This window comes from Grammomys surdaster, unplaced genomic scaffold, assembly GCF_004785775.1.
Source record: "Grammomys surdaster isolate TR1022 unplaced genomic scaffold, NIH_TR_1.0 165, whole genome shotgun sequence".
Lineage (NCBI taxonomy): Eukaryota > Metazoa > Chordata > Mammalia > Rodentia > Muridae > Grammomys > Grammomys surdaster.
In genome coordinates, this window is record NW_021604613.1 from 17,969,551 (window position 1) to 17,997,001 (window position 27,451).

A 27,451-nucleotide genomic window follows, 5' to 3' on the forward strand; every position below is an offset into this window, starting at 1 on the left:
CTCTCTCTCTCTCTCTCTCTCTCTCTCTCTCTCTCTCTCTTGGTTTTTCGAGACAGGGTTTCTCTGTAGCCCTAGCTGTCCTGGAACTCACTCTGTAGACCAGGCTGCCCTCGAACTCAGAAATCCACCTGCCTCTGCCTCCCAAGTGCTGAGATTAAAGGCGTGCGCCACCACCGCCCTAAAGGGTGTGTCTTAATGTTGACTAATACCAGTAGTGATGGAAATTTCTTTCCCAAACATTAATGGATCCTCTTTGAAACTAAGATTTATTCAGTAGGTTTTAGTTGTATTCTAATAACCTAGTTGTTTGCATGTGAGATTCTGGTTGTAATTATGATATAGATGTAACAAACAATGTTTAATTTGGCCAGGATATAATGAAACATTTTCCAGAAATTTATCCCTGCTTGTTTTAGCAATTGACAAAAGGAGACTTGTAGTGTCTTATTTTTCATCACCAAAGTGATAATTATTGCTTATTTGAAGCATTTTTATTCTTCTTACGGTTTTTCTTTTTTGTGTGATTTTGTTTGTTTTGAGACAGATATCTTCAATTGTGGCTTGGCTGTCCTGGTCCTCACTTTGTGGACCAGGTTGGCCTTAGACTCAAGATATTTACCTACCTCAGCCTTCTGTGCTGGGGTTAAAAGTGATATCATTTTCTTGAATCAATAGAAGTCCGCTTCTATAGTTTGCTACAAATAATAATAGTAATATCCTGCTGTTATATGTTGCTGTTTATCAACCTAATATGTTTTTGGAACATTTGATGATCACCAATTCATAGTTGGTAGAATAATCACAAGAAATTTTATTCAGGTAGTTAAGAAAATAATTCCAGGATGTTACATGAAGATGTTTAGATGCTATAAGTAAAAAAAAGTCCAAATATGTCTCTTACTCACTAAGGATTTGCAGTACATACTGTAGGATGTGGTGACGCAAGGGCAAATCTCTGCTGTCATGAAAAGCTATAGAGTTTAGAAGAGAAAAGAATTCACGTGGGAAATTCTGATGGGCAGGTAGCATTTAAATGGAGTATTGAAAATTTTTTATAGATAGAAGTAAAAAGAATATATCATAGGCAGTAAAATGGACAACCAAAGGATACACAAATTGGTGAAGAGAATGTTAAATTAGCTACAGATCGACTTTTTAAGGAATCCTGAATATGAATCCTCATGGCACAAGTTTAAGTTTTATATGAGAAGCAAGTGTGTTTGTGTGTGTGTGTTTGTATGTGTATGTATATATTATACATATATATGTATATGTACAATACAATGACTATCTTAAAATGTAATTTTTTTGATTTCCAGTATATTGTATTATAAAGGACACCATAGCTTCTCTATCACCTTTTTTGAAATGTTATATATAATCTTCCATTTGGTAGGTACAATTCCATGATTTTTAATGTTGTTAGCCAATTGTGCATCTACTTCCACAGTCAGGCTTGGGACATATTCACCACCTCAGAAAGAAACCATCACCCTTTAAGCTTCCCACACAGCAGCCCAAGACAACTGCTAATCTGCTTTGTGCTTTATTAATTTGTTTTTGTGCATTTCATATGAATAAAAACATCCAGTATATTATCATAATGGTGAACTTAGCATAATGATTTCAAAGTCCACCCATGTAGTATTTATCAGTATTAATTTTTGTTGCCAAATAATAGTCCATATTATACTCAATATTTTACTCACTAGTTCATGGGCACGGGGCTTTTTGACTGAGTTATGCTAATATAAACATTTTTATTTCTCTTGTATAGAAATCCAGGAAAGTGTTGGGTTGTATGCTAACCCTGTAACAGCTGTTTTGAGGAACTGCCGGGTCATTTTCTAAAGCTACTGCACAGATTTTATAAGCAGTGAATAAGGGTTTCCGTGGCTCCTTGCTAATACCTGGTATAATCTATCTTTTCCATTATATTCATTCGTGTGGGTGGCAAGGAAGTGTATTTTCCTAATGGTATTAGGCATCCTTTCAAATGTGTTTATTGGTCCTTTATATATCTTTGGAAAATGTATGTTTTTAGATCCTTTGCCTTATTACATGGTACATGATTTATATTTTTCTCTCCCATTTTATCGATTGTCATTTTATTTTTTGTTTTATTTTTATTCAGACAAGTTCTCACTATATAGCTCTGGCTGGCCTTGAACTTGCTCTGTAGACTGTGCTCACCTCAAACTTACAGAGATCTGCCTGCCTCTACCTCCCAAGTTCTAGGATTAAAAGTGTGTGCCACCAAGCTTGAGGCTTGGAATTTTTCATTCTTATTTCTGGTTCATCAATTTTATTTTTCTTATGTTGCTTGTACCTTTAGAATCTTTTTTTAAATGTCCCATCCCCCCCCCAAGTAATTGAAAGCCAGGCAAACAATAGTACTGCTTAATGAAAAACAGCTAACTGAATAGATTCAGGATGACGTGCTCCTTCCTTCTGCCCTTCTCCATTAATCTGTGTCCTTTTGCCTGTTTTTGGAATGACTTATATAAGAAAATGAAGATGAAAAACCAAGAAGTGGCAATTTTGAATATAATATAATAATTGGCTAAATTTTTTTAGTAAATTTATGGTGTCAGAGTAGGTATAGTGTATTACTTATAACTTACTTTACTTGGGAAATTTAACTTAGACGTGAGGGAAATTTTAGTGCCTTTGTTCGTTAGTTAGTTAGTTTGTTTGTTTGTTTAAAGAATACTAAACTAGCCCTGTGGGATATAAATGATGTACTCACTGTCATGGGAGATTGCTCGGTTTTTGTCACATTCTCTCTGTGGGAAAAGTTTTCAGGGCTCTTGTTTTATTAATAACTCCTGAAGTTTGTCTCTAAGCAGCATCAGCTTTAGTTTATAAATAGCTCACTTGGAGGGAATATTCTAGTATAGGTCATGGAAAATGCATTAATTTCCTTATTAATCAGATCTTTATCAGTAGAGAGGTCATGCCCCCCTCCAATTTCTTATTTGCCAGTTATTTCCAAGTGGATGTGCATGCTTTTTAATAACTTACCAAATAGTAATGCTTGTTTAGAGGGAATATTTATAGATATCCAGGTCATACTATTACACTATACTTTTTTCCTTTGATACAATATTTCATCTCTAACTAGATTGTAAGCTCTTCAAGAGGCCATTCTTGTGTGTTTTAATTTGTTACTTCCTGGACATCCATTGTGCAGGAAACACAGAACATTTCTTTAGTGATTTATTCTTCTTAGGGTCATAAATTTGAAACGAAGGGTTAGCAGTATTCTTTCAGAGTTGTACAGATTAGAGGAAGCAGACAAAACATGTGTAATGTAATTGTTGATTTTCTTTCCCGGAGACAGGATTTCTCTGTGTAACCTGGCCTTAAACTCAGAGATTAGTCTGTCTTTACCTCCCAAGTGCTGGGATTTAGGTGTGTGCCACCAGGCCCAGCTTTTTTGCAGGTTTTGTTTTTTGTTTTGTTTTGATTTTAAGATAAAGAGGAAGTTTGTTTGTTTGTTTATTGTAGCTTTTAAAAAATCTTCTATGCTTTGGATTTTTGTTAATTCTTATGCTTTACACAGTGGCATCTTCCTCTAAAGCTTAAGCATAGTGCTGAGATTGTGTTGATCAAAATAACTTCTTGAGGAATCAGTGTGAAGGTAGTAAAGAAGTATGTCTCCCTGGAAGGTTGGACTTGATGTTAATTATTTCAAAACCAAAGATAAAAACACTGAACTTAAAATAAGTTCTCTCAAAACTATACATAAAGAAAAATATTTTGTCTGATACTATAATAGTAGATGTGTGTCATTATATATTTGTCCAGATTCAGTGTGTAGTACCAAGAATAAACCATGATGTCAAAAAAATAAATACAATAAAAATACATAACGTTTGTATCATTGTGTACATGGTATTTATCAGCTTTATAGAATATCCGTGGTCTGTTTTAAATATGGCCTGCTATATCTTACGTTTTTTTATTTGCTGACTGGTAAGCAACATATTAAAATGACTTTCATATTTCTTTCTACTCTGTAGAGCTTCACTGTTGACTATACAGACAGTTCTCTACTTTTATAATATTGCAGACAGTAAGGATAGCCCTGAAGCCTATAAATTCCTTACAGACCTCTCAACATCTCCAGTTAATCTGATTAAAGCCAGAATGTGTGTTCTGTGACCCTTGCCCTGTCACACAGTCCCACTTCAAGGGGCTGAGTTTTCACTGTTCCATATCTGACTTGTAAATATTTCTTCAATAATTTTAAGACTTAGTTCAAAATCACTAACACAAGAGGTCTGCTTAAACTTACAGACCTCTTCTTTGAAAAAACCACCACAAAATCAAAACATGTAGGTATTCAGTGTCTATCGAATGTAGTCCGACACGGTCATTTAGGATTGGCTGACCACCTCACATGAATACTAAATATCTACAGGTCATACATAACTTTGGGATTCTTACAGTTTGGGAATTGAACTAGTTTATAAAACAGAACTTAAAGACAGCTTCTCTCTTTCAGTGTGAAAACTACTTTTATAAAAGTAACTACTTGAAGGTGTATAGTGCTTTTTATTTCTAAGAACTGAGCTTCTGGGGCTAAAGAAGTGGTTCATTGACTAAGAATACTGGATGCTCTTCCAGAGGTCCTGAATTCAGTTTCCAGCAACCACAGGGTAGTTCACAACTGTCTATGATGAGATCTGATGCCCTCTTCTGGCAAGTACCATATATACACACAGAACACTCATACATAAATAAAAACATTTTAAAATGAGCTTTAAGGTCCATTTCGTAGCACTTTACATGTAGACATTGCCTAAAGGGTCAGCTTTCTAAAAAGGCTCGGTGTAAAGAGCTGTGTGAAGTGGATGTTTGCAAAGAAACTTCACTGGAAAGAGGTGGGATAAAAATACTGCCAAAAAAGTCCGGTGCCATGGTTTGTTGGGTAAAGGTACTTGCTGCCAAACTTGATGACCTGAGTTGAGTCCCAGGAACCTGCATGGTAGAAGGTAAGAATCCACTACAGAACTTGTCTTCTGACCACCATACTTCTACATGCACATGATAAGTAAATCTTAAAAAATAAGACACTAATACATCATAAAAGATGTATGTATATATAGTGCTATATAGTTGCAGTTGCTTACCAGGTAGCAGAAAGCTTGTTTTTAGGACCATACATAGTCTCACTAAAAGAAAACGAGGCAAGAAAATATTGCCAGTACTTTAAAAACAAGACAAAAAAACTTGGATTTGATAATGTTTGACAATTTTCTTGTTGAAAGAAATTATATGAGATATTCATAAACGTCATGTTACACAGCATTTCCATAAATCACATAACATTTTCCTAGTTTACTCTTACTGAATATTTGCTTTGAGAGCTGTCTTTTTTTTAAGCTGTGCTACATGTTAAACTTGTTAAAGCTGGCATTTCAATGACCTGGTAATTACAAAACTATAGTAAATCATTAAATACTGAAATAAACTTTCTCTAAGTTAAGCAAATAAATCAGCATTTATTAAATAACATTGTGATGTTGCTATTTGCTGTCTCCATTTGGAGTGATGGTTAGGTTACACTGGTGTTTATTGTTGGTATATGTTGTCTATGAAAGTATGAAAACTGAAAAGTCTTCCTTTGCATCTGGAATTTACTTAACGATTTGTGTGTGCGTGACACGCGTTTGAGTGCCTGCATAGGTGAGAAGAGTGTGTCTGATTTCCTGATAACCATCTGATATGGGTGCTGGGACCTAAGTTTGATCACAGAAGAGTAACAAACACTTCTAACTGATGAGCTGTCTTTCCAGCCCCTAGAATTAATTTTAGTCATTACATTACAGTCACCTTCATACTCTGTTTCTTGCTTTTGTTATTTAGAGAAGAGACTTTAAGTATAGATTCATTCTGTTTGAGAAAGGCCTTGAGAGTTCAGAAAATTTGAGAAGAGAATTTAATAAACTTGGTATAGATAGGACTTAGTTGATATCATTGTCTGTCTTGACTTGTTCTTTCAAAATATACATACAACACTTGCGTTTTGTTAGAACATAATCAGTCTGACTTAATCTCAGGTTTAGACAGTTGAGGTTAATAGTATTAAGTTGGGTATTTATGCAAAGTAGTCTGCATATGATGACTGAATATGTTGTTTTCTTATCTGGTTTCAATGAACAGATGCTATATTTACCACCAGGAGACTATTATTCTCAGAAACTTGGAACATTGCTCAGTTTCTGTTGATCACACACATTTCAGTTCTAGTAGATTAGACATACAAAATGTCTAATGGCACATGTTTCAGGGTGAGCAAGAAAGAACTCTGCGGGGGGGATAAGGTAGAGGAATATAGGCAGTGCCACAAGGTTATTGTGAAACAGCATCTGTCACACAGCTTTCACCACTGGTCAGTGACACTTCAGAAAAGGAGCATATATCAGAGGTGAAAGAAAAGATGAGTTGACAAGGCTTTTAAACTTCACAAAACTAAAAACAAATACAAAAGAACTACAAATCATTGTACCCCATGTAAGGCTAGATATACTTCTGCAGAATATACGTGTGTGTATATATGTACATGCAGGTACCTGATGAGTCCATAGGTGTCAGATCCTTGTGGTGCTGGGTTACAGCTGAATGTGAGCTGCTTGCTAAGACACATGACTGCTGAAAACAAAAACAGGTCCTCTGAACAGTACACACTCTTTAACCGCTGACTCACTCCCTAACCCTAGTCAGTTTTTAAATTATGTGCCCAAATACACCTTTTGCTGAAGTTGCCCTAGAAACTTCAGTTCTGTTTATGTGGTTTCCTTAAATCCTTGGAGTTTTAAGAGTTGAGGATGAGTTATGATCTTATTCTTATGCTGAAAAATCTTTTTCTCATGACAGGTTATTTTCATTTTAACAAACAGCATATGTTCCATTAGTTAGAAAAGCATTTCTTTGAAATCCTATCTCACATCTTTAAAAGAATTAAGTTTGAATTTAAGGACTTAAATAGCCAGGTTATGAGGAGGATGGATTTGTTTTGTTTTCAAATTTATTTCATTTTTAAATATATATGCATGTGTGAGATTGGGGATGTTTGTACAAGTGCTAGCAGAAGCCAGGAGATAGCCTTGGATTCGGGGATTGGAGTTTCAGATTATTGTGAGCTACCTCTGGTGTGTTCTGGGAACTAAACTTAGGTGCTTTGCAGGAACAGTATGTTCTGCAGGATCAATATACACTGCTGAACCATATCCAGCCACCTGAAGGTAGATTTATTTCTCAAAAACTTGTAGAGTGTTGAAGGTCTTAAGGACTGAGGTTCTTAAGAAAATCAGAGTATTTTAGGAAAAAGAAGTGGAGGTGTATAACCTCCTTTCGCTTAGTGATTATGAAAGTGGCAGTTTGGCTTTCTTTGATCAGCTTCAATTTGCAGTTTGACAATTTGTATTAACTTAGTACACACAGATAGGAAGATAGTGCTGCCAAATTTATTTCCAATCCAGTACACTTATGTATAGGTGCTACTTAGGGGAATTTAAATTAACCAGTTAGACAGGTTAACTGGTCAGCCTTCATAATACTGGATAAAATGTCACACATAATATTGCCACTATTTGTACTAGGATAATTTTCCTACACACTTCCACCCTCTGACTTGGTGGACATTTTATTTGCCTACTTTCTTGTCCTATTCCTGTGTAGCAGAATGCAAGCTCTATAAAGGAAAGCTGTTTACAATTTCACTCAATAACCTGAAGAGTGCTTAGCATGTAGAAGCATAATGCATATAATGTAAATTGATCAAATTTAAGACTACTGTTAGTAAAGTTTATCAGTAAAGAAAATTATTTTGTTGTGAATTAGCCCATTGCAATTTAAAAATTCTAAGTCCAGTGACTTCAAGAGTTACAATTTTTAAAAATGTAATTATGTGCATGTTGGGTGTGGTAGTAATGATGGTTAGAGGACGACTTTGTGGTGTCAGCTTGGTTTTCTCTTTCTACCATTGAGGGGGCTTCCAGGGATTAAACTCAGGTTGCCAGGATTGCATGACAAGCACTTTTACCTCCTGAGCCATTGCCTCAGCCCCAGGGACTAATTTTTATATTTTCATTTGTTCAGGATCCCACAAATTGTTTCTGATAGGTAATTCTGTACCTGGATACGACACTGGGGTTAATAGAAACATTGCAGATCCTACACATGATGTTCCGCAGTCTGTTCTTCCCATACTAGCAGACAAACAGGCAGAACCTTCTGAAGTGTGACATGAATGCACCTGCCTCAAAAGTCAGCTCAGGCCAACTGGCAGAAGGGTGGTTTTCACCTTAGGATGGTTTTCACCTTCAAGGTGAAAACCAAGAGTGTTGTGTTTGAGTCCAAGTACCTTCTCATCTGTCATCGTAATCTTACCAGCACCGTTTTCTTAAGAAAGACACTATTTGTGCCATTGCCCATTTGGTTGGCATCTGTTTAAGCTAAAAGTTAACCATTTAAGATTGATTCCTACACTTGAATGAAGTGGTAATAAAATATTAGCAGTTTAGTTGAGGACTTGTTGCTATTGGAAATATCATAGTCTCCAGTGATAGAGAATATTATCTAGTTTCGGGGAGAGATTATGAAAACCATAGCCCTTTTTTTGACTGTCTGCAGCTGTAACTACTTAAAATTTCTGTTCTTTTATTATGATTCAGTAACCCTATTTTCTGAACCAAAAACTCATCAAGAAGCCTTATACCTTAAATTAAAAAAAAAAAAGTAAGTAGTCTCAGGCTGTTCTCAATAGAAACAAGGATTGTGACCCATCTGTAGGCTACCTTTGATCAATTGGTAGAGGAAACTATGGATGGATGGCAACGGAGGTATAAATAAAGAAACAAAATTTTGAAAAGGTGTGGTTTGGAAGAAAGCCTTTTAAAATGATTGTTATATATTTTATCTGCAAAGGAGGTATTAGGTATTCATTTATTGCTCCTGAAATTTGTTCCACATGCCATTTTCATTCAAGTCAAAGGTATAGATACATCTTGGGATAGCCAACTTATTTGAATTTTTTTTAAACATACTAAGTTTTTCTTAATCTTTTTTTAGTATAACAGGAATGATAATTTTGTAAATTTTCATAGCTGGGTTATTTCTGGCTTTCCTTCATTTGTTAATACAGAGTAAACAGTTCAGCCAAAATAAGTACTTTCACTTAAAAAAGGGGTGGGGGGAAGCTGGAGAGATACCTCAGTCTTAAGAGCTGCTCTTCCAGAGGACCTACTTCAATTCCCAGCACCTACATGGCAGCTTACAACTCCCTGTAACTCCAGTTCCAGGGGATCTGACACTCTCACATAGGCATCCATGAAGTCAAACCACCGATGCATATAAAAATAAATGAGTAATTTTTTTCTTCTCCTTTTTTCGCAACAGGATTTCTCTGTATAGCCCTGGCTGTCCTGGAACTCACTCTGTAGACCAAGCTGGCCTCGAACTCAGAAATCCACCTGCCTCTGCCTCCCAAGTGCTGGGATTAAAGGCATGTGCCACCACTGTCCAGCCTGTAATTTTTTTTTTTTAAAGTGAAGTTTGAGAAAGTGTCAATGGGTATTTCCAAATCACTGTTGAAATACAGTTTGGGTTCATAGCTCAAAAATATCCATGACTTTTGATATTGATGAATTATTTCTTAAACTATGCAAACACTCTTTATCTGTGTTCCCTAGAAAGAAAATAGTCTTCAACCAGTACTGATATTAAAGTATGTAAGAATACCCGATGAAGAGACTTGCCATCCTATAAAAGATTTTGCAGATACCACTTCCACTTAGTGTTTAATTCTCTACACCCTTTTCATGGCCACACCATCACACTTTTTTTTAAAAATTATAAATGGAATTCTACTGTAGACAGATTTCTTTTTAAAACATTAATTCTTTTTATATCCCTTCTAAAAAATAGTGTTTCTAGTTTTGTGATATTAAAAAAACAAAATAAAACAAAATTCTACACCAGATACCTTTGAACTACTTTTTTTTTGTAAACTAACTGTTGAGAATTTCATATTGACTCATAGTTGTATTTTGCATTTGGCAGTTACTTCTCCCAGTTCCTCAGGAGCTTTATGACTGTTTTAAATAACCATGCTGTAGAGTCTGGTGATCTTTTTTACTTTGTCATATATGTTGTATGGATATTGGTATTTCTAACTTTCTATATTAATTTCTGAAATGGCATTTTATCTTCAACTTAAAGTATTATAATGACATGTTAAATATTAGATACATTCTGATAGTATACAATGATCATAAGGATGAATGTATATTTTGATTAGTTTTAGAGTTGTTTGGTAAAGCATTGAGATTTCTCTGATATATGAGAGATGTATATAGATACCACTCATAAATTCATTTTCGTCTGGTAATATGTAGGCATTGAGCTATAAGATGGATACACTAGAAGTATTTCCTTTTTCCTTGTCCCCAAAATTATTTAGAAAGGATTGCTTCCCCATCTGAAAATTTACTAAAATCTGCATATAACTTCTGCACTTAGGAGCTCTTCTTTCTTGATTCTTGCTGCTGTGAGGTGTTAGAGCACTGCACAGACATGCACAACAAGGTCTGGAAAGTGCTAGAGTCCAGTATTGACTTATCTAGAATTTCACAGTCAGACATAAGTTGTTTTGCTTCTGTGTGTGTAGTGTCGTGTTCTACTCTGCTGTGAGTGAGGAGTGGAACATATGCCCTTCTCTATGTTTGAAGTCTCTGATTAGGCTCTAGCCGTTTATTTTACTTTTTTACCCCTGTACTCCCACTGTATGGGCTTTTGGTTTGCCCCATTACCACTTACCTACTAGGGAGCAACTTACAGTTGCTCTTCTTGCTCTGACAGGACAAAATACCTAGAGAATCTGAAGCCAGAATCTCAGACCTGACTTCACTCCTGCTTTCTACCCTCTTTCTGAACCTGACTGGTACAGCTTGGAAAAGTCAGCTTTGCTGCCACCTCTGGCCTTCTCACTAGTACAGAACCAATCAAGAGAGGGGCCATTCTTCATTTCCTATGAGGAAGAAACACCCAGAGAAGATTTTGTATTTCTTCATTGTTTGTTTTGTTATTTGAAGTTACTAGGGTTTATAGCTAAGCAGATTTGAGCAAGTTGAGTCAGTTGCGTTCTTTTTAAACTAGATTTCTAAGTGCATTTACTAAGCTAACCACCACGTAGCCCGTTTATAACTTGAAGTTTGTCTTTAAAGTCACGCAAGTACAAAGCACTGTAGTGCTTGTAACGCTCTTCCATATTATTGTAGGTAACTAAATGACCATGGAATCTGGAGCAGACAACCAGCAGAGTGGAGACGCTGCTGTAACTGAAGCTGAAAGTCAACAAGTGACAGTTCAAGCCCAGCCACAGATTGCCACATTAGCCCAGGTATAATACATGGAGAGGCTCCAAGCTGTATCTCTTCTAGAGTAATATGTTTCCAAGAGAATTTAATTTTTAATAAAAATATATGTAGAATGAGTGGAAATTTTCTTAATTATATCAGAATTCCTGTTCAGTATTAGCATTAGCTTATGTTTAGAAATAAAAGTAATGATTAATTAGCGTATTACTAAAATGTATCATTAAACATTAGTATGTGTAGTGACATGATTCAGAAATAATTACTTTTTTATTAGTAAATGAATTGGCCCTCTCAAGGCAATAATGACAGCTGCCTTGTTTGTTTGTTTGTTTTTGTTATTTTTGTTTTAAATACCACACAGACTTATTTTGGGACCTGGAGGTACAGATGATTTGAAAGCCTAAGTTTATATATTCTAATACTAAAAAGCAGAATAAACAGATAAATTGCTGTGTGAATCAGTCCTAAGGATGAGAGCAGCCATTTTTTTCCTCTGCATTTTAATTTTAAATACATTAGTCTGGTTTTGTTTTAAGTGTCCTACCCTTAAGCCTGTCATCTCTGTGCTTGTTTTATTACTCTCATCTCTTTTTCTTTATTAACATCTTACCTTAAATATCAGTGAAAAAAGTGTTTAATATAAAAACCAAATAAATATTAAACCTGCTAGGTTAAGAATATGGTATTTTATTCTCCCATTTTTGGACACAGAATGTCACTGTCTAGCCCTGGTGGCTTCACCCTTACAGAGAGCCACCTTCCTCTGGGTTAAAGGTGTACAGTACCACGCTGTAGTGTAGGCTCCCAAAGAAAAGGCCTGGCAGAGCTTTGTTTTGCTTATCTTCAGTTTCTCCAGGAGTTAAAAATCTCCAATGGAAATGGCTGATAAGAAAAAGTCCTGAGAAATACCGGGGTCAGCATGGCTGGGGTGAGGGTGGGAGTGAGTCAGAGTGAGCAAGCTGACTGTTCTTTCTCATAAGAACAGGGTTTCCCTGCAGATCTCACGGGAAGAACATCACCACATAAGCTATATCAGATGAGGCAGCACTTAGTCAATACAGGCTTGGTAAAAGCAGGCCCGGAGCAGTTGGAGCGCATCGATCCTTTAGCTGAACAGTCTCCTTGATGACGACAGCCTTCAGCATGTCGCCTAACCTGGTCATTCTATCCGGCTTGATTGTTCCCTGAGTTGACTTTATAGAGTCATCTTGGAAATTCTTTTTGCTCTCATGACTTCTTCTTAGGGAATTTGCATTCTTGATGAGGTAGAACAACATGTAGGTAACATAATCTTGAGAATAAAAGACTAACTGGCGTAAGAATTCTTGGTAAGACATTTTCTTTGGAAGTTTTCTATGGTCTACTTAGTGTTGCTTACAAATTTTTAGAAGACTTAATTTCATTTTTTATATTAGATATTACAAAATACCTTAGATCTCCCTACAATGAGTACTAATAAATTAGTTCATTTTTTCCCCTCTGAATTCAAGGATCTTTTTATAGTGGAAACTCACACCCTCTGTTTTAGGAAATTTCTTTCAATTAGTTGGTGGTGGTTTTGTTTTGCATGCCTGTCAGGATCTTTGTGATCTGGGACTGGTTTTGTGGTGGTGTATTTTTGTCTGTTTCTTCATTTTCCTTGCAGTTTTTTCAGTCTTTTTGCTCTGCGTCCTAGGAGTGTATTCATCCTGCTTGCTGGATTTTTTTTTTTTAAAGCAAACAGTTCATTTACAAAGCATGGATTTGTTTTGGTTTTTTAAGAAGCCATGCACCATTTTTTTTTTTTTTAGATTTATTTTATTATGTATACAGCATTCTGCCTACACGTGTCCCTGCAGCACAGAGAGGGCACCAGATCTTATTACAGATGGTTTTGAGACATCTTGTGGTTGCTGGGAATTGAATTCAGGACCTCAGGAAGAGCAACTAGTGCTCTTAACCTCTGAGCCATCTCTCCAGCCCCTGACTGCTGAATTGCCATCATGTTTCAAAGAGTGTTCTGTTTGTTCCCTGGGTAATCTTTTGGTATTTTCATAGTATCCTGTGTTTTATAATATCTTGTTTATTCTCAGAAAAGAGTTTGTTTTGGGATTGTTTTTGCCTTATTTGGTAGTTATTTTGAATTTCTGTTTCTCACATGGCCTTATAACTCTTCATCTTTGTTTCTATTTGTTTTAGTCTCCATCTTTCCTACTACAGGCTTTCACTATATTCTTAATACTCTGTGAATGTCTGCTCAGGATTAAAGTAGAGGGAGATAGGAAGTAGGATTGTAGCTTAATGGTAGAACATGTACTTAGCACATACAAAGCCCTGGGCTCATGCTCCAACATTAAGTGATTCATAGACAGATGTAAAATGACTAAGAAGCTACTTTGGAAGCTTTGTGGTTATATTTGTAGCCCAACAGCTCCAAACCCGGACCTTGACTGCAGGACATTGGTGGGTTTAACTGTTAGTACCTTGGATCTTAAATTTGATCAAGTCCGCAGAGGTTAGACGAACCCTCTGTTTCTATATAAAGGGCCTGAGAGCCAAGGGAAGGAAGAGGGGTGGGGTATCATAGTGACTTTCAGTAAACCTGGTGTGACACGGATAAGACCCATTATCTGTGTAATTCTGCACTCTTCTCTCACAGCAGGCCAGACTTCTTCAGGATTGAGAAAGGATTCATTGTTTTTAAAGAGCTTTCAGTGCACCCTTTATTTATTTTTGAGCCCTTCTCTTCATGCTTCTGTTTACAGTGTACGAGATCCCGAGCATCTACGTTTGTGTGGTGCAAGGCAGTCTTCCCTTCTTCTATGATTGAACCATCCATGGCCCTCTTCATTTGTTACTGTTGACCCATCTCTTCACCAGCCTCCAAGACTCTACTGCCTCCTTTCCTAGACCCCACACTTACAGGATCATGCATACAGAAGTGAAATCAGTTTCATGAAATATAACTCGGAGCCGGGGGCGGTGGTGGTGCATGCCTTTAATCCCAGCACTTGGGAGGCAGAGGCAGGTGGATTTCTGAGTTTGAGGCCAGCCTGGTTTACAGAGTGAGTCTCAGGACAGCCAGGACTACACAGAGAAACCCTGTCTCGAAAAACCAAAAAGAAGAAAAAAAAGAAAGAAAGAAAAAAAAGAGATATAACTCGGAATTCATGTTCAAGGGAACATGTTCAGTCTACTATTAGGCAGCCTTTCAGCATGGAAAACTTAGACTGGAATGTGTAGTTGACCGTGGATTTTAAGAAAGCTTTTCTCTTTTCTTCTTGTGTAGTTACAGTTGTGCTTCTTAGTTATTCATCTAAGTTCCTTAACAAAAACACTACACTTACAAAAAATTATCTTTTATTTTTTGAGTTTGATACATGTATATAATGAATGTATTTTTCTCATGTTTATCGCCTCTATACCCTTTTACTCCTGCCAGACCTCTTTCCGAGATTTCTGTTTTGTTGTCTTCATCTGGTTGTTGCTGTTGTTGTTATGACCCACTGATGGTAATTATGGACGCTTCCATGAACGTGAGTGGGGAGTTACATAACAACTTGTCAGTGGCTGTCTTACTGAAGACAATGTCTGTCCCTCTCCCGCAACCATTAACTGCTAATAGTTCCTCAGAGAGCTTATGAAGTCCTACCTCCATCCATGGTAGAATGTTACATACCCCATCTTATACATGTCTCTTGCAGGTCACCAGAGTTGTGATTAACAGTTTGTTAGTCTAACAGCAGTGTCATGCCTAGAACTCAGAGTTTCCCAGCATTCCCTCCCATCCTCTGACTGTTACATTCTTTTCAACTCCCTCTTACAGTGTTCCCTGAGCCTTGAGGGAAATGTGTATCATAGATGTTGATACAACCTCCTGTTAATTCTGACTCCAGATTACATTTTAATGCCAGTTTTTAAATACTAGAAAAACCTTGTAAAGTTAAGGCAGAATGATTTTGATTTTGTCAATGAATAGGAGTGGGGGAGAAAGCAAGTAATAAAGGAAGAAAGATAATCAACATAAAATACATCATATTTTACTTTTAGAATTTAAGGTTTAAAATACCCATGGTTTTGACCATGAGAATGTACCATTTTAGTTTATTAAGACAGTACATGATCATGTAAGCTGGCCTCACATTGGAGTAGTCCTTCCTCAGCCTCCTCAGTCCTGGGATTACAGATGTTTAGTACCACACAGATGAGAATGTAAAATTTTAATAAGTATAAGCAAAAAGTAATAGTAGGGCTTTATTAGCAATAAATAATTAAACAAAAATAATGGACTACTATGTAGCCATATTTTTAGTAAGTCTATGTAAGGATATTTATAATATATTTTAAAACAAAAAAATAGGTTCCATGATAGTACGTTGTAAATGTTGAATGTGTCTGTGTATCTTGAGAAACATCTGTCAAGCTTGTCTCACTTTTGACCAGGCCATATGTTTCCCAAGATAATTGTGAATATGACCAAAGACATTTGTGAGTGACAACATTACAGTGTCAAAAGATAGGATACCTGTGATAGGAGAGTGCTTGCCCAGCAAGCACAAGGCCCTGAGTTTAATCCATGTCACAGAATAAAAATAGCTAGAATGCAGCAAAAATGCCATGGTAGTTCTGGTAGTAGGGATATATAGGATTTTTAGCCAGGCCTTATTGGACATGCTTGGGATAACAGCTTCTTGGGAGTCTGAGCAGGAGAATCATAAGTTCAAGATCAGTCTGGGTAATGAAGTGAGACACTCTTAAAATTGAAAAAAAGGAGGACTGGTGATACATTTCCAAGCTAGAGTATGTGTCTGCTGCCCACCCATGCACACATGAAAGGGCGCTTAGTTAATACTCTGTTTGGTTTATATGTCAATGTAAACTTAAATGTGAGGCGCCTTGGTGAATACTAGGATAGACATCACTGGATTCGCTTGTTATCTTCACCCTTAAAGGATGCATGGAAGAAGTCACTGATACTGTAATAGCGCCAAATACTCAAATAGCTTTCCTATGGAATTAAGAAGAGACACTCAGTTCATAATAACTTTATGGCTGAACCTTTCAAACCTGAGAGGACAGTATTCTTAAGTTTCTTCTTAGATTTCCTCATAACAAACAGGACAACATGCTCGACTCTGCAGATAGTCCTGGCACCACACTTATAGAAATAGGTAAAATGAAACATGACTGAAAGTGACCAGAGAAAATAGGACTAATACAGAAGGATTTTGTGGATGTCTAAGGAAAGGAAACTTCTAGTTTTAATCTGTGTGCTAAAGATAACCTGTCTTCAAGAGATCTTTTCCCAGCTTCAGTGAAGTATCTTGCTGGGTATGTCTGTAAACTCACATCCAGTACTACATCTTACACCACAACCCAGCTCTCCAAACCTTGTCCCTCTTCCATTCTGTCTCCTCTTTAATTCCTCTCTTCAGACATTCAGAAAGCCCTTGATCTGCCTCTAGATGTTCATACAAATTGCTTCTCTCAGACCCGTCCTTACCACCTACTACCCTATTTCTGGACCTCATCGTCTTTCCCCAACTATGTAGGCTTTCTCATGGTACACCACCTCCACTTGTCTCTGAGTGTATATCTGTCATTCAGCCACTAAAGTGATTAATCTGAAATGCAAACTTCACCATGCTGTTTAGTTCCAAAGACCTTTCAGCAGTTCTTCCTATATTCTCAGAATAAATCAAGTTTGTTTTTGAGATACGACCTTGAATGGTTCAGGCTGGCTTTGCTTGGACTTTATAGCAATCCTTCTGCCCCAATATCTTTAGTATTGGAATTATGAACATGTGCCACTTTTACTGACTAAAATACAAGACTTTTGTTTGTATTGAGACAGGGTCCCACTTCACCTCTGGCTTGTCTAAAACTCGCAGAGATCTGTCTATGTCTGCCTCCCAAGTGCTAGGCTTAAAGACATGAGACACTAGGTCTGGCTTGAAAGCTTTTTTAATGTGACATACAGAGAGGTTTTTATAACTAGACCATTGAAGCCTTTCCCAACCTCTGATAACTTTATCTCTACCTCTGACGTTAGCAACAGTATATGTCTTTCCTCCATTTTACACACACACACACACACACACACACACACACACACACACGCATGCACATGCACCATACACACCACACATACACACACATGCACACAAACCACACACACTGTACACATACACACATTCAAACACATGTATGCTCACATGTGTGCATGTGCACACACAAACAGATGCACACACACGTATAGGTCAATAACTTTTTTTTGAAAGCAGGGTCCTATATCTTTCTCTGTTTTGTGGTTTTTATTATAACATTGTTCTTGGAACATGAGTCCTGGTTAATATTTATCAAATGAGCAATAAAAGTTCTATCTTAAATATGTTGGAGCTTAGGGACAATAAATACTATTTGATAGACATGTCAGTAAATTTGAGAACCCTTAAGATTTGGATAGTGAATTATTAATATTGACTTCTTTGTACCTTAAGAAAAACTAGTTTCCTTTTAATATTCTTTACAGCTTTGCTCCTTTATTCATCCAAAATGAAAGCACTTCTTAAAATTCTACCTGTTACCAGATTAGTGTTTTTTGTGAATAGGAGAAAGTGAAATTTTTAATTACAATGCTTATACTTTCTTGTTAATGAAAAAGCATACGTGTAATTAGTCTAAAGTAGAATACTAAAGTCTTTATTTAGAAAATGTCGTTCTGAACTAGTGCCCAGATTGGAAAAGTTAAGATTTTAAAGCATTGTTTAACACCAGGGTGTTCTGAAAACTTTTATGCTTAAGGCCAGCACATCTTTAATGACCATGCTGACCATCAGTTTCCTAGCATATTTTTGTCTTTAAGTAAATATAATCCTTATTACTTGGCCTTTAGTTTAAAAAGAAAGAAAGAAAATGTAGATGTAAAAAAGCAGGCAGGAAGATGTAGAGCACCATATGAATGGGGTGTTCTTAGCCTTCAGAGGATGGCTGGGCTGCGTGTTTTGAAGCTACAGGAGATAGCTGGCTCTTGGTTGGTGTTTTGTTTTGTCACTTGGGAAGAGCTGAAAAGTAGAGGAGATTTGTAGGGTTTGAACTTTTTTTTAAGAGTATTAAATCATTGATTTCTTGCACATTGTTAAAATAGGTATAAAGCAGGAAGGCCATGTTTTTGCTTATTAGAAGTTACTTTGTATTAAACCCGAGTAGTCCCACAGGTTTCTGTGGTGGTCATTGCTTTCTGTGTTTCTCTAGGTATCCATGCCAGCAGCTCATGCAACATCATCTGCTCCCACTGTAACCTTAGTGCAGCTGCCCAATGGGCAGACAGTCCAGGTCCATGGGGTTATCCAGGCGGCCCAACCATCAGTCATTCAGTCTCCACAAGTCCAAACAGTTCAGGTATGTGTATAAAATTCTGTATGTACTTTAATAACTTGTTTATAGCCATTTCTGTCTCTTTTCATTAGTTGTGAAAATAGCGACACATCTAGTTTAGATTTATTTTACCTGATAGTAAAGGAGTCTGTTATATCTGCATAGTTCTGTTATATATGCCTAAAGAAAATTACTTTTTTTTTAAACTTCAAAAGAAAAAGCATTTATTTAGAGAGATAGATAGTAAATATATATGATAATTGGGAATGTTGGGAAAGACTGTAGGACTGATGTACCTCAATTAAGGAAAATTAACTTAAAATGGACCTAAGTTTGTATGGGGAAAGGGTTGGTAAAAATTAATTAATAGACTAACCTAAGATAGGATTTGTACTTAGAGATCACATCAGACATCATATGGGATATTGTCTGTTGAGAGCTTTTAGGTAGAGTATATAACTCTGAAATAATACTACATTCAGAAGGTACATCATAAGGATCATTGATTGTATATGTGATTGTATATGTGATTGTATCACATATATCTGATTCTCTGAAGAGTTTGCTCTTCTGGGGTAAAGGGAATAAAGGCGTTCTAGATGCCTGAAGGTGACTACTTAGGTCTAGGGACCCAAGAGAAGTAACAGGATAATTCTTTGCAAATCAGCTAATTGAAGGAAAAAGCAAACAAAGACTGAACATTCATGCAAGTAGGCCATAACCCCAGCCTCCCGTTTCATATTTTTTTACTTCACAGTCTTCCTGTAAGGACTTAAAAAGACTTTTCTCCGGAACTCAGGTGAGTCCTAGGTCCTAGATTTGAAGAAAATTATTTGTAGAAAGGAAGGTGAGAAATTATTTAAGTTTTTGACACGGAATTTCAGGGTTTGAGTCAAAACTCTCCACCTCTGTTGTACTGCTCACTGCTTAGTTACTGCTCAGGTCCTAGAACAGCTCTCCTCCAGCTGCTAGCCCAGAACCGCATGAACACCTTGAGACAAGGAAGCAGAACCTCTTGACGCCTGGACAATTAGACATGAAGCCTAACTGCTAAAATACTGTGTGGCTAGCCAGAGTATGCCTTGCTACTCTAATTGAGACCTGGTGACCCTAAGAACTAAGCAAATCTAACTCGTTTCTGTCAAACTTCTTCCTTTCCCTTCTTTCTCCATACCCTTCCCACTGTACAGAAAATTTTCTAGAATGTGTTAAGCTTAGATGTTTGATTTCTCTTGCTCAGCCTTGGCTGTTTTCTTCTAGACGAGAGAGTGTTTTTCTCGTATGGTAGCCAGAACTGATAAGTATTTTTGCAAAGGGGAAAGGTGCTTCCTCCTTTGTCCTGGATTCTGTTATTGTCATCAAAACCCACATCAGGTTTTGCCAAGCTATTGAGTTGATGTTACCTCCTACTTTTTATTTCCTTTGTTCTTCTGGTTTGCTTTAACATTTATGGGGCAGAGAACTGTTGTCATGTGAAATCCTGAAGTTACTAATTTCCCAAAGATACTGGGAATAGACATTACTAACAAGCAGTGACAGTATTAGCCAAATCAAGGTCTGTTTTTGAGAAACCTCAATGATAAGAAGTAGTCCTGTGACTTAGTGTGTATTTTATGGAATGCCACCTTGCCATCCTCCATATGATCTCAGCATTAATTCCATACCTGAATTGTTCTCTAGAACTTGGCCTGCTAGTCAAGAGTTTTAGAGATTAGACCTACTTTGGATAGTAATAGGTCAAGTGATGTTGAGCACACATGGTCTTTACTTTTTCACTTAACCAAAGGTTTTTATTATTAAAAAAGTTAGGCTACAAAATACATATTACAGTTTTTAATTAATAAAATATGATATTTAATTGTTGCCTTTATTCTTATTTTTAACCTTATCTTGGGGCAAAAATAATTTAAACTCAAGTATTAAATGTCCGTAACTTTGATAGAAATCTGTGTCTTTTCAAGAATACATTTTTATCATGGTGAGCTATGCTTATAACTTTAAAAATACATGTTTGAAAAAGAAAACTTGGACTCCTTGAAGCCTGGACTATATGGGGATGTAAATGTGTGTTTCTTTTTCATTAAATACTCTAAATCGGGAGAATGTGTTAAACTTTGATAGGTATTTGAGGCAGCGAGCAGTGATTAGTGTTAATAACGAGGAAGTAGTGCTTCACAAGAGGTTATCAAACAGGTTGAAACTATCCCTCAAACTTCTAGATTGTAGAATGTTAGTGTTATGTATAAAGTTCCCAGAATAATACAAGGTGTGTGTCTCCTAATGGGAGAATAAGAATAGTAGGACTTCTGTTGATATATTTCAATATAGTAATATTGGAAACTGAGCTGTATTAATATTTTGTTTACAGCTTCACTTTACTGCCTTAATTTTTCCTTAGGTGTATAAATCATATCTCACAGATGATATAAGAATTCTTGCAAAAATGATGGCAGTTTCACAGTGTATACAGGGTTAGTAATGGCACTTACCAGTTTGGGCCACATTTCAATGTAGTACTGTCTAAATGTACCAGAAAGGATTCATAGATTTTATGAGTGTAACTTATTCCATCCATTTCTTCAACCAATGTTTATTTATCACATGCTATGTGCCAGTCATTGTTCTAGGTGCTATCAAAGACAGCAGTGAACAAACAGTACCTCTCTGTTCTCATGAAGATCACAGTTGAGTGAAGAGAGACATACTATGAGAAAATAAAATATGTCAGGTGAGGATAAGTGCTGCAGAGTTAATAAAACAGGGGAAAGGGTAGAACAAGATGCAAAGGGAAGTGTGGTGTAACTCATTTCAGGTGGTTGGGAACCACAGTGAGCAGAAACCAAAGACAGCAGGAGAGGCAGCTAAGCCAAGCCAAGAATGTGGAAATGAGGATGTTTGTAATTTGAAGTTCCTGCTGGTTACCTAAGTAAAGTGAGTGAGAAGGGGAAAAAAAAAAGCGATGGAGACTCAGTCAGTGTTGATAGACTCTTTAATACTTGGATATGGTGGAGACAGTGGCAAAGCCTTGCACTACAACATAGTGGATCCGATCGTTCTCTGGCTATTACATACCACGGCTGTGTCTGAATTAAGAATCGGTAGTGGGGTTTGGGGGGTTGGGAGGGATGTTTGGTTTTTGTTTTGCTAGCGTAAGACAAGTGTTTCAAAATGTCTGCTATACTTGGTGATGGCAAGCAAGGGCTTTGAAGGAATACCTCACCTAATAGAAACCCCTGTGTACTATCTTGGGGGAGGGAGGTTAGACACAAATGAAAGGAGTATTAGTCTTTAGAAGAAATTTTGGAGAGAAATTTGAAAATGCTTTCTTAACATTTTTCATGGTAAATAGTGTAAATTTATCTTCTTAGGCCAGTCTGGTCTACAGGCCACCCGGAGTTTTACATAGTAAGAGTTTGTTGCAAAAAAGGAAAAAAAAACATATCTTCTTGCTAGAGTGCAATACAATAACCAGTTTAGATCTAGGGATCAAAATACAGTGGATATATCTTGACACTTAGCTCATTGGTACATAGAAATGAAAATAATTATTTTCTAAGCACACCTAAAAGGCACTTAGTTTTCTTAATCTCTACATTTAGAGTTCTCTTTTAAATTGGTAGCTATCCAGACACATTTCCAAAAATGTAGGTCTAGGTGGGCCTAAGTATTACTTACTGTATAGGTAGCCCTCAAAGGCTTTGCCTCAGTGCTGGGATTAAAGGCATGCACCTCCATACTTGACTTGAATTACTGTTGAAAGATGTTAATGATCTTTTGGGTTTTTGAGATGGGCTTTCTCTGTAGACCAGGCTGGTCTCTAACCATAGAGATAATTCCTGCCTCTACTTCCTGAGTGATGGGATTAAAGATGTGTATCACCACTGCCTGGTTGTCAGTGTTCTTTTAATGAAGTGCATTTAATGACATTGTTCTTACTGTTAGTAAAAAACTAAATTCTACTTGAGTTATTTAATATTTAGCCTATCCTAAGAACTTTTTAAAATAAATAACACTTAAAATTTACAAATAAACATAAATGCCCATGTGAAATTTTTCTTATTTGTCTACATGTATGCCTGTACAAGATGTGCATGCCTAGTACCTGTTGATAGCAGAAGGAAGCTGTCCTGAGGATTGGATTAGAGATGGTTGAGAGCTTCCATGTGAGTGCTGGGGACTGAACCCCAGGTCCTTTGGAAGATCAACTGGTGGTCTTACCTGAGCCATTTCTCCAACCTCCAAGTTTCCTATTTGTAAGGGGAATAGCAGATCAAGCTTTAAGATCTGGGCTTTTTTGATCCATTGAGTGAAAAGTTATCCAAACCAGGAGTCTTAATCTTAGCCAAGCAAAACACTTAAGTTTGCAAAGGATTGTATAGTTTTAATAATGTTTTATCATTTCTTAATTTCTAATCATTGTTTAGTTCTTTTAAATTTTCAAATTATAAAAATAAGTAATGGTTTAGGGTTTGGAAATGTCCAGACTGTTACAAACAGCCAAAGGTAAAAACCTGTTTAAGGAATTTGGGGTGACAGACGTTCAGGGAGATGGCAGGAAGTATGAGGGCAGGAGGGAGGGGTTCTGTCACTGGAATGTGATCATTATGAAACCTGTATTAGGCTTTTAGTTGTAAATGATTACTTTTAATTTTTTACATTTATGAATAGTTATAAAATTGAATCTTGAAATTTTTATTAGTGTATAAAGCTTATTATATCCTGTATGATTTTTTTAAGACTTCATTTTTCAAGAGCAGCTTGATTCACAGCAAAATTGAGAGTTAGAGAGTTTTCCCATGTATTCCTGGTCCCCAGATGCATAGCTTTTCATGTTAACACCTCACACACCAGATTGCTACATTAGTTAGAACTACTGCATCATAACCATCAAAGCCCAAGTGTAAGATGATCCACAGGCTTCTCAGTGTTGGTATGCTTTATAGCCATGTGGTTTGGGTTTTTCTCATTTTAGTTAATCCTTTCTGTTTGAAATGACAAAATTTTTCAGATTAGAGACAAGCAACCAAATCCACTGAGTTGGTGTAGGAAACAAAGTTACAACTAAAAAAGCAGAATTTTATTTCGAAACTAATCTGTACTTAGTTTATTTATATATATTTGACTTTTGTTGTTGAATCACATAGCCCAGGTTGACTTTGGACTTACTATATGGCATATATAACCTTGAACTACTGATCCTCCTGTCTCTACCTCCCAAGTGCTATGTTTGTAGGTGTAAGGCACCATACTTACTTTCATTTGGTGCTGAGGATCAAACTCAGAGTTTTGTTCATGTTAAGCAAACACTCTACCAACTGAACTATATCCCCCAAGCCAAGTATGTAAGTAGCTAGCTCACAGAGCTTGTTTTATTGAGTTTCAACATGAATGAGGTGTTCCTGTGTCAGTGTGTGTCCTTAAGATCTTGATAGTTGTTAAGAGTAAGGCCTGGTAGTACATACAGCATTTGGAAGCAAGGCTAGAAGGTCTTGACTGTTTGAGGCCAGCCTAGGTGACCAGGAAAGACTTAACTGCCTCTTCCTTCCCACAGGGAAAAATATTCAGAAGGTTGTAAGAATGGGGTATATCGTATATGAGAGTCAAGCAGAGATAGAAAGCCAAAGGGGAACTAAGATTAGCCAAAATAAGTACAGTTGCCATAGTAGTGCCCACTATGAACATATTTATTGGCTATTGACTTTGTCTTTTTTTTTTTCCTTTTCTCAGTTTCTGATCTTCTGTTTATCCATAAGAACTTTTGTGTAGAGACACTAGAGTGGGCTGGGTATAGCAGCTAGAGCATTCCTTATTTCTCTCTGCAAGGAGCATATGCATGATACAGCACTGTCAGAAGACATGAGTGTCCACCCTAGAGTCCTTGAGCATAGACTGCATGCTGAATTCCTTTGGAATTTCTCAAATTTGTCTGAATATGGTTTTACATGTTGTTGTTGACTATTTTGAAGCAATGCTAATACATACAGGGCCTCTTGTCTTATTTAAGTCTACTTTTCAGTGTGACAGCATCATGTCACATGGAGGAAAGCACATGAGGCCCCTGTAGTATAGACTAGAAAAAGTTGGTAATATAAATTTTACAGACTGAGTCCAGAATGATGTAAAGTGCTGTGAGCTATGGCAGCACTGACACCGGAACTCCCAGGGTTTTAATGCTTGTAAAGTCTAAAGTGCAAGTGCTGACTGCGATCAGGGCTCACACTTGTTAGCGTTGTGGCCTCCTAAGTTGCCCATCCTGCTTGTGCCTCAGCTCTTCTGTCCTCGTCAGTGAACCAAGGACCAGGACTCGTCTGATACCTGATGTTTACTGTATGAAATAATGGACGACATCGAGGCGTAGTATACAATTTGGCACATGATGTGATTAGTAAATTCTAGTTTCTGCTACCCCACAGTCTTTATCCATTCACCCTCATTCTTCAGTCTAAGGACCTTTAACAGAAATGCATAGCTCATTCATTACTTTGAAGTTTTACTCAAGAATGCCAACTTTGAAGTATGTTTATGTATAGTAGAGAATGTTCACTGATTTGGAGAAATTACAGTGTCTGTGTTAGAGCTACCATTGCTGTGATAAATCACCATGACCAAAGCAACTTGGAGGGAAAGGTCACTTCCACATCACTGTTCATCATCGAAGAAATTCGGGACAGGAACTCAAACAGGGCAGGAACCTGAGGCAGGAGCTGATGCAGGGGCCATGAAGGACTGCTTACTGGCTTGCTTCTCATGACTGTTCAGCCTTCTTTCTTACAAAACCCAGAACCATCAGCCCAGGGATGGCACCACTCACAATGGACTGGCCCTCCCCCATCAATCACTAATAAGAAAATGCCCTATAGGCTTGTCTGCAGCCAGATCTTATGGAAGAATTTTTTTCAATTGAGGCTCCTTCCTCTCTGATAACTCTAGCTTGTGTCAAGTTGACATAAAACTAGCCAACAGTCTAGTATTTGGTAAAGAATCACTGACTTACTTATACAACTGTAAATCTGTGTTTGCACAACAATTACAGGAAATTATATTATTATTGACTTAGGACTAACTCATGTCAGAAACTTTATTTTGCTTGGCAGAATAAAGAATGTGGGAAATGCACTACAAGAAATCATTGCTGTGGTGATATATTCAGGATTAATTGCTTGGGAGGAATTAAAAACATTTCTAGACAAACATTTTTGTCTCCATGGCATCATTTTAGTCTGTAGGAGATGAATTTTAGTGTTATGTTATCTCTGTTTAAAACTGATGTATAAGATTTACATATACATTCTTTGTATTGAGTATATACATTCTTTGTATTGTATTATTGTATTTGAGTATTTTATGGGAACTAAATTTGATAATCAAGATAAAGTTATTCTTTGTTTTCAGATTTCAACTATTGCAGAAAGTGAAGATTCACAGGAGTCTGTGGATAGTGTAACTGATTCCCAAAAACGAAGAGAAATCCTTTCAAGGAGGCCTTCCTACAGGTGTGTGATTTAATAGTTAGAGTCAGAGAGGTGCAGCAAAGCTTAGTGCTTGGCAGATCGATGTCAGGACACTGATAAAGCTGCTCCAGCAAGTACTTTGCAGATTATTTTTCTTGAGTTACTTCTCAAAAAAGCTAACGTTTACAGTGCAGAATAAGACTACTTACTCTAAACTAGTGGTTCCCAAACCTGTGGTTTGTGATCCCTGAAAACCATTGAAAAAACAGATTCTTACATTATGATTCATAATAGTGGAAAAATTACAGTTATGAAGTAGCAACAAAAATAATTTTCTGATTGGGGGTCACCACAATATGAGGAATTGTTTTAAAGGGTCAAAGCATTAGGAAGGTTGAGAAGCACTGCTCTAGCAGTTGCAGGACAACATTTCCCACATTCTGTTTTTGTAGCTGTGCTGACTGCTGCTCTTCCTTTAAAAAGCTTGGGATACCCTTAGCATCGTTCTTGGTGACACGTTGATCTTCGTAGCAACACATTTACAAGCAATTTTTATGTCATGCTCCTTAACAAACAGCTGTATTTAATGGTTTTCAGGGTGATACTTTGCTAACATCCTGTAGTTTGAGTTCAACTATAATGTTACCTACCTAGTCTATGCTTTGTCTCGAAGGAAGGTCAAAAACAGTTAGTGTATGTATCAGTTGGTTCCATGTTAAGTATATCAGGAAACAGCATACCTACTAATCTCATGTTTAAGAAGTCAGTAAACTTTTTTTTTTTACAGTTACCTTCTGTGTTTAAATTATGCCTATTTGTGTAAATTTCTATTCCTTATTTTTAGATTTATTTTGTTTTATGTGTATGGGTGTTTTGTCTGCATATATCTGTACACCAGTTGTGTGCATGGTGCCAACAGAGGTCAGAAGAAGATTCTCTAGAACTGAGTTACACATGGTTGTGAGTCATTCTGGATGCTGGAAATCAAAACAGGTCTTATAGTAGAGCAGCCAGTGCTCTTAACCACTGAGCGTTTAGCCTTGCTCCTTTTTCTTTTTTAAAGGTAGTTGATTGCTTCACCTTCCTCCATGTACTTACTTATAGTTACTATAGTTACTACTTATAGCTCTTTTTCTGTCCTCACCCAATTACAAATTCTAAATATTATTAGTGAATTAATTTTGAGGTCTTAAGAAATTTTATGTTGTAGGATATATATTATAGGCATTTATATGTATAATCGTTTCTATCTGCTTT

At 36.8% G+C, this 27,451-nt stretch overlaps 1 protein-coding gene across 5 annotated transcripts in view; it reads left to right on the plus strand.

Annotated features, from left to right (window-relative positions):
* Positions 1-27,451, plus strand: part of Creb1 (cAMP responsive element binding protein 1) — a 72,727-nt gene that overhangs the window by 10,517 nt on the left and 34,759 nt on the right. For 3 of the 5 annotated variants that reach the window (XM_028765837.1, XM_028765836.1, XM_028765834.1), the window contains exons 2-4: positions 11,289-11,410; positions 18,621-18,767; positions 26,136-26,236. Coding sequence is in view for 4 of the 5 variants with exons in the window: in XM_028765836.1 (XP_028621669.1) it covers positions 11,297-11,410; positions 18,621-18,767; positions 26,136-26,236 (362 nt within the window). In the remaining variant the exon portion in view is untranslated. Of the gene's footprint in view, positions 1-11,288; positions 11,411-18,620; positions 18,768-19,500; positions 19,543-26,135; positions 26,237-27,451 lie in introns of all 5 variants that reach the window. The other 2 variants (XM_028765833.1, XM_028765835.1) reach the window with 2 other exon arrangements.